This window comes from Buceros rhinoceros, unplaced genomic scaffold (genome assembly GCF_000710305.1).
Source record: "Buceros rhinoceros silvestris isolate BGI_N320 unplaced genomic scaffold, ASM71030v1 scaffold15110, whole genome shotgun sequence".
Classification (NCBI taxonomy): Eukaryota; Metazoa; Chordata; class Aves; order Bucerotiformes; family Bucerotidae; genus Buceros; species Buceros rhinoceros.
In genome coordinates this window covers 5,815-14,150 of record NW_010391514.1, presented here as the reverse complement: position 1 = coordinate 14,150, position 8,336 = coordinate 5,815, and the positions used below count along the sequence as shown (strand labels likewise).

At 36.3% G+C, this 8,336-nt stretch overlaps 1 protein-coding gene across 1 annotated transcript in view; it reads left to right on the top strand.

Moving 5' to 3' along the window:
- Positions 1–1,058, top strand: part of LOC104498685 (RNA binding protein fox-1 homolog 1-like) — a gene marked incomplete at its 3' end in the record, with an annotated part of 99,759 nt that extends 98,701 nt beyond the window's left edge. The window contains exon 11 of the mRNA XM_010142098.1: positions 953–1,058. Coding sequence (XP_010140400.1) covers positions 953–1,058 — 106 coding nt within the window. The remainder of the gene's footprint in view (positions 1–952) is intronic.
- Between the last annotated feature and the right edge of the window lie 7,278 nt (positions 1,059–8,336).

Genomic DNA, 8,336 nt, shown 5'->3' with positions numbered 1-8,336 from the left:
TATTTGTAAAATCCAGTCAGAAACCCCACAAAAGTTCCTGCAATAGAAAGGTACTACTGTTAGAGCGAAGGCTGACTCATCAGAGCTTGTGTGAATGCAGTTTTCAAAAAAAAACAAACAAACAAACAAACAAACCCCAGAAAGAAAATCAGTCAGTTTGTTGGCAGAACAGTGAGTTTTATTCTAAGCTGTGTGATACTTTCTTATTCAACTCTTTGTTAAGGTGGGGGAAGGAGAGAAAAGAAAGACAGAAGTCCCCTGTCCCAGGGGATGATGTGGTTGGGCGTAAATGGTGTTGGTGTTATCTGTGGAGACTGGGCTGTGCGTGTTAATTGGCATGCTGAGATCATTTTGAGATGGTTGATATACCACCGTGGTCCATTGAACAGGAAGCTCTGCTGTTTTCACAGTTTGATAATCAATGCATCACTGCACACAATTCCTTTCAAATGTGTGTGTGTTTGTCCTGTTTGCTTAATTGAACATCTGCAATTACTGTTACGTACAACTGAATGTTAATTCATGGAAGAAGAGAATTTTGCTTCTTCATTATAATTTTATTTATAAATTGGAAACCTATGTAACGTTAAGCGTTGAGTGAACAAATTCATAGGTTTAATCATCCAGACATGATAAAGCCTATTTTGTATGAACAAGAATTGATTATTAGCTGAGTTTGTCCTTTGAGTTCAGCATTGCTTTATTAATATACGTTATCTCATTCATAAGGACAATTGCTACCTGAAAACTTGTGGAAGACGACAGTATTGTCTTCTAAAAAACTTCCATAGATGAGCAGATCATTGCTTTCTCCTGACCTCTGGGACAAGTCTTACCATTTCTGGGGACAAATTTCCATTAACGATTTCCTGTGTGTTTAACCCCTTCACCGACCTTTCAGCATGACAGTACTCTTTCGGTTGTTGCTAAATTTTGAAAAATGTTCTTTGAGGTGCCATAGCAATCGAGTTAGAGCGTGAGTTTGTGTTTCAGGGTGGTTATGCTGCCTACCGGTATGCCCAGCCTGCCACTGCCACTGCAGCTGCCTACAGTGACAGGTAAGGCCTTCTTTACTGCTCACCAGTATTTGACCAGGGGAAGCTAGAGATGACCCTATGAATTTGCCTGGTTGAAGTCTCATAACTGTCTTGTTGCTCTGCAGATAATTGTGATACCTAAAGCAGGCTGTTGTATTATAATCCATGAATAGCCATAAATTGAGAGATTTTAGGCCTTAATTGAGAATCGGGCATGAGATGTGCACATGGCCAAGCTGTACATCATCCAGTTAACGTCTGTGACCCGTGTACAAGGTAGATGAATATATGTACAGCTTCATGATGGTCCGCTACTAAAGATCATTATTCGTCTTAGGAGTACAATTTCAGTTGATTTAGACCCTGAACCTACTGAGTGCCCTCAATTCTCATTGACATTGTTTTGGTCAGTGGAAATTGAGATTGAACTGTGTCTAAGCTTGAACTGTCTGAGGCAAAATAGTATCTTTTCCATTTGCTGTCTTTCCAGGCATTTGATTTTTTTAAAATACTGAAAAGAAATCAATTATTATTCTTCTGACCTGTATTTTTGTCCTCAAAATGTAAACCACATTTGGTGGAAATAATACCAGGAAGAAAAGATTATTAAAATCTGCGTAAGAGAACCATGCAAAGACTTAAGTTCTATAAACTGAAAGCAATGTCACATAAATTAACATGTCTTTTTGCAATCCAAATTGGGGCCTGTTTGAAGTCAATATTTAAATTGTTATTGATAGGATTTTGTCCAATTGTATAAAATTAAGTCTTTGCACTGCGTGGACATGATTTTGTAATAAAAAGAAAGAATATCCTATGTTTTCTCCATAAACTGTACCCTTAAGAAAATCCATGCTATCATTAATACTTTTCGAGTAGCTGAAGAGTGTACGGTCGTACAGGGAGAGCGTTTATTATGAAAGTCAGATACAGGCATATATTTTGCTCCACAATAGCAGTGAGAAGTAAGGTCACACTTCTCAATTCCTGATATAAGAAAATTGTCCCCTGGAATCATGAAGATAATTTCTTAGGTCTGGAATACATATTGAAAAATTTCTTTAGGTGCTAAATTAGACATTGTTTAAAATGTTCCTGTTTCTTAAAGGAATAAACATTAAGCAATTTCAGTGAACCGTTTCTTAGACTGAAGTGCTGTTCATGGATTCTGTATTTTTAGAACACAGTACCATGGTATGAATGTTACAATGCTATGCATGCATATTTGCCTTCCAAATGCTTATTCTGGGTAATGAAGATACATTTTTAAAAGTTATGTGAATAAAATAATTTGCATGTATGGCTGAGGCATGCTGTGTCAGACAGGTAAGCAAGTTACTTTCTATTAATTTCGGATCAGTAATATCAACTAGAGATGTGCCGTGGGCACCTTGTTCACCAGGTACTTTCTGCTTAGGGTAACCTGCCCAGGTGAAGTGCTACTCAGTAGTTTCATTTCATTTCCACAAAGGTGTGCTAGCATGTTGCAGCTCTAGTATTCTTCTACGAGCTTATAACGCAAAACTATTCCTGCTTCTAAAAACTTAATAAACTGAAAGGACAAAATTATAAATAATCTCTTGTCGTTAGTAATTTTTTGCTAGTTGCCATTCACATGTCCCTGGTCATTCTATAGGGTGTTTATTCCTATGAATCAGTGAATTTCTGAAAACCTGTATGTTACATACGGAAACTGAACAATATCACGATGACTTTTAATGCTTTAATAATGAATTAATGTACCTTCTCATAAAACAAACCAAATGCTGTGAGAAAAAAACATCACTTGGTCACATGTTCTGCTCCGGGTAGAGAGTCAGCATCACTAAGTGTTGTGCTGACAAAACCAGAAAGGATTTGTTTGAGAAGATAGTGCTCTTAAGGGCTGCAAAGGAAGCTTGAGATGGCATCAGTAGTAATGCAGTTGTTACAACCCTTAATTATTTTTTTGAAAAAATGTCTAATTTTCAGATGCACATTGTGTATAATTAGAATTGTAATAACCTGTCTTTTCTTGCATAATTTTAAATATCTTAAATGAATTTTATTTCTTTTTGATTTCTTTTTTTTTAATTTAGCTTCTTTTTAAATGTGGTTAACCCTCATCTTCGATCTACTTCCCCCAAATGATTATGGTTTCTTGTCTTAATTACAAATATTGTAATTTAATTTCTTTACGGGAGACTCCTAAAACTAGCATAGAGAACAAAAATAACAATCTGCGCAAACATTTCTTTGCATATGGGGAAACTATGTGCAAACATGGATACCTCTGATTACTCACAACTACAGTTTGCTTAGTTTAATTAACTTTTCATTCATTTTTAAATGAATTTAATTTAGTAATTTCTGTGAATTATTAATATTGAAAGTGCTGGAATACAGCTCGCTACCACTGCTCGTATCTTTTCAATGCAATACTTATTGTCCTCTGACAATACTGAAGACTCCGTATCTCCTTACACTCTATTCTTACTTAGTGTTGATTTGAGACCCTATTTAATTACACATTAAATATATTTACTGTTTATGTGTAAACAATGCCCAGAAAAATGAAGTGAGGACCAGTGAGTATGTACTGTGGAAGCAGTGACATATCATGGAAATACTACTTCATATCAATTTAAAAAATAAAAAAGCTTTTTTTTTTTTGATCACACCTCATTTACATGATGAATGGCAATGTTCCATATTTGACATGCTGCTTAAGTCAGGAGATGGAAAGAGGAAATCTTTAGATTGGAGACATGTTTTGGTAAATTAAAAATAAAGGTTAACAGAAAGATTGGGGACTCCAGAATCAATACACCAAGTCAATGGATAATGATCTGTGCAAGAGAGCTCTATTGTGAAGAAGTGCAATGGTATCCTTGTTTGTCACAGATGGAAATATTGCTGGAACTAGGCAAAGAACAGATATGTAGGGGAGAATCAGATGGCAAGGAGATTTCATGCAATAAGTCAATGCAAACCCCTAAGTATTTGTCAAGACAAATCACGCACCCTATAAAAGGTTTCATAGTGGAGGTAGACCTTGCAGATTTCTCCAGTCATGTCTTAGGACCATAAAACAAAAAGAACAAAACAAGTAAACAAAAAGGTTCATTTTGTTTTATTTATGAAGCAATATAATCAATGAATTAAACTTAAAAAAATTTAGGATTGGATTTTTATTCTGCGTGATCTATCATCATACTAAATGGCACTTAAAGATTTGAAGTTCTTTGCAGAAGTGGATCCAAAAAAATCATGTTTACTTTTCCGATATCTAAAATATTGTGATAAATTTTCCAATTCTTATAACTGACCATAGGGGACCTACCGGTCTATATATGTTTTTCACCATTCAGTTTGGCAGCTTTGCCTGCCAAACTCTTTAAACCCAGAGTGTTTGGAAAAAGCAATTGTAAGGATGTGCAAGAGACACTAAATCAGATGTCAATAAAATGCTCCTACAGCTTTTATTCAATTTCATTTAATATTTTAAATATAGAAATAAAAATATGTTTGTTAGATTTCTGTCCAAGTCTGAAGTCAGAGAAACTAGCAGAGTCATCAAGTTTTATATTTAAGAGGTAGAACGAGTCCAAGCATGGCAGTGGGGCGTATTGTCATTTTGTCATTGCATGTTCACGTGGTGTTGCTGGTATGTCTGTAATGCTGTATGGGATTGGACAGATCCATCACATAGCTCAGTGAATGGCTTGCTTGAATTAAGCCTATGGGCAGACTTATTCATATTGATTGGCTATTGGTTTTGTGTTTTCTGATTTGATTATTGCATCTTCGATCGGAGTAAGAAAAATGTTCCTTTCTTGCATATTAACTTCATCAGCAGTATTTCTGAAAGCGTGTACGATAAAACAAAACCCCAGGAAGCGTAAACCAGCCATGTCCGAAAGGCAGAGTCACTTCGCTTGTGCTGCTTGCTAACCCCGTGACACTAGTAATGACAACCATGTGTGTTTATATATGTGTGGCGGTGTGTTCATATATAGACACACGCTCCCCATCCATCACCCACCCCCAGGCGCACATGTGCACACACCTGCATACACACCCACACAGACATATGTACAGAGGTATTTTGCTCTGAGTGTAATTCCCTTTTTTCTAATACAGTGTCAAATTCAAATCTCAGTAAAACAATAGGAAGATTCTTCTTTCTTGTCTGGATCCCTCATCACTGGAAGCTGACCCCCTCTTTTTTTTTCACTGATCTTTTTTAAAAGCAAATCAGGCATATTCCAGAATATTTGGCACACTTTGTGGTGCAAAATTTTTTTTTCCACTTTGTGTTACATGTTCTGTGGTCATCCGTAGGGTTTTGTGTGAAATTTGAGACAGGAGATATTGTCACACAGAAGCTGTTTCTCCTCCGGATCTGATATCTTACTCCCAGTAAAATCCTGATACTCTAATAGTTTTCAGTTTTAACATGCCTATGTGGCGCATTCATTTTTGTCCAAGTACTAGTGTCTACAGAGATATAATTTAATATATTTTCCAGTTCTCCTTGGGCAAGCAGTTGAGAGTAATACTTGATAATTTTAGTCAGATTATCCTAAAATAGAGCAGGTACAAATTTGATTTAATTGGAAACATGCTCATTAAAGAATAAAAAATTAGAATGAAGAATAAAAATATCCAAAATTATAAAATGTGAGCTTCTGTAGATGGAGGTGATTTTTTGGGGTACGTTGTAGACTGTAAGATCTTCTATTTTATGAAAAAACAATGAAACTCACTATAGTTTTATTCAAATTATTTCCTCTTACTGAGGGTCTTACTAGTGATATATACTAAAAATTAAGCATTTCAGCACATGTATAATAGCATCTTCAGTCAGAATTTAATTTTCCATTATATAATTTTATAGGAGTTTAAATATTTTAAAAATATAATCCATGATCATGCTTTGTAAGATTTAGGAAAAAAAGCTTCTATATACAGTTTTAATTTCTGAAGTAACTGGGTTGGAAGAGGAAAAAACAAGAATATAGTGATATCTTTACTCTTTACTCCCAGCTGGAACCTTCAGACCTTTGGGGATTTTGCTATACAAGTTGAATCTTGAGAAATGTAGGAGTTTGGGGGACAAGATGATACATAAGCAGGAATCCTATAGCCCATATCCAAGGCTGCTCAAATTTTGAGAATGAAAAGGATCATGTAGCATCTTGACCGGGTACAAAGGACGCATTCAGCTTTCGTAAGAGCAATAATAGGACATATATTCAACACTAGTCTTCTTCAAACACTTAGGCTGATGTGGTGATGTTTGATTGGTCTAGTGTTTTCCAGTATTCCAGTATGGTAGTTAAAACTTGTTTATTCCCCAATATTGCAAATAAAAATGAGATCATCCACTTTGCTGTTGCAGAGAGATAATGGATTTGGGCATCTGCCTGTTAGGCTTGTATGTCTTTGTCTGTATCTCAAGTGTGGCAAACTAGAGGATCACTGGCATCATGTTAATATGTCATAACCCGTATTCATCCCGCAGATCAGTTTTGGAAACGACTGGAGTGTGAGGCTCATGTGATAGCCGTAACGGTACCTTTTAGTGCAGGAATTAGGAAGTCAGAGTGGGTGATGATGAGTAAAGAGAATGTAGCAGGAAAAAAAGAAATCAAGGAGTTTAAAATTCTATGAGCAGTGAGTTTCCTGTAGAGTAATTTCATAGGCATTTCCCGAACTAAAACTGTATTGCACAGGGTGCTCTAACGATTGAGACATGGTCCGTTCTAAATATTGGAGTTGGAACACTTCTTGGGGGAGACAAAGGGAGTCATACTAATGTAGGAGAACATGGTAAACAACTACATTTCATACAAATACAATCTCCGACCAAGTCTAGGAAGCTACTTTATATGTTTTGATGGTTTCATACATTCCTCTGACATTTGGTAGAATTTACCTGTTTTCTGATACTTTGAAGGCTTGTTTCACCTCTGTGAGTATCCATATAACTATTAAAACTACTCCACTCGCTGAAGATGAGGTAATACAGCAGTGAAAGAGCTTAGGGTTCCTGGCCCAGGACGGTGGTAAACAGTGATTGTGAAACTTCTGTTATGTTAGAGCTTGCTTGTCTTCTTCACGCCCTGCTTCTACTTCTCTTTCCTGTAATTTCCATTCTCTCTCACTGCAGTACCCAGGGATATTTTAAGAATCCCCATAGACAAGGAAAGGCTTGGCTATTACTGTAAAATCTGTTTTGGTATCCGTGCTGGAAATCATGAAGAAAACTTTGAGAGAGGAAAGTAGAGGAACACTAAAGCCTAGATTTCCATACCTGGCTTGCTGCAGGGCTCCACGTTCAAAGATGCTGAGTGCTTTTGCTCCCAGTTTCTTCTTGAACTTAGTGGGAGCTTAAGTGTTTAGCATTTAAAAAAAAAAGAAAACAAAAAACAATCAGCGCACCAATTCTGACTTTTGCCTATCAGCTTGAGTACCCTTGCTTTCCTTTTGTGACACATCTAGCCTTCATCAGGTTATATAGCATGAGTTTTAAGTTGGGAGTTTCTTACTTCAAATGAAAATAGCAAATAACTGATTAAAAATATATTCCTTTGATGGCTTTTCATGCACACTTTTTCTCTAAAAAGAGGAGAAAAAATGATTGGTTAACATTTTTCAAGGGGGAATTATCTCTTTAATAGTTCACACTGGCTGCTTCAGTCTTCGAGGATGTTGAAAGAAAATGTGACTTTAAAATTTTTAAGTGTGTTGTATTCAGCAGACTGGATAAATATGGAGTTAGGGAGTTACTAAAACATTGATTCCTAGTCCAACAGACCAAAACTGTTACAGTCTATTGGGTCAATGCCTGTGACGTGATAGACCATAACAGTTCCTTTGGACATGTCAGTGTCTAATTATACACTTCTTAGTTTTCAGATCATTGGCTTGATAGACCACAGAGAGGCAGAGTAGAACATGCTATAAGTATTGTCAACCTGAGCACTTTAAAAGCGAGAAGGAATTAAGAGCACTGTGAAAGAGTCAGGGAGGAGATGAAGGAATGAAATGTTATTAATAGAATAGGGAATAAATTGGCTATAGTCTGTACGGTTTAGCCGTTTGTTTTACAATGTGTTTTAGGCAAGGTGAGGAAGTATTAGAAAATAAATTTAAAATAGCTATGTAGATGAAATGGATCAAGAAAGAGGCAATTTACCCTCTCGCATGTTTTTACTGTAGTCCCACCTCAAAGGAGTCTAAAGCATTTGATAATGTATTGAAATAGAAATGATTTTCACAGGCCTTTGGGCTTGCCAAGTGGCTCCCCCCCCT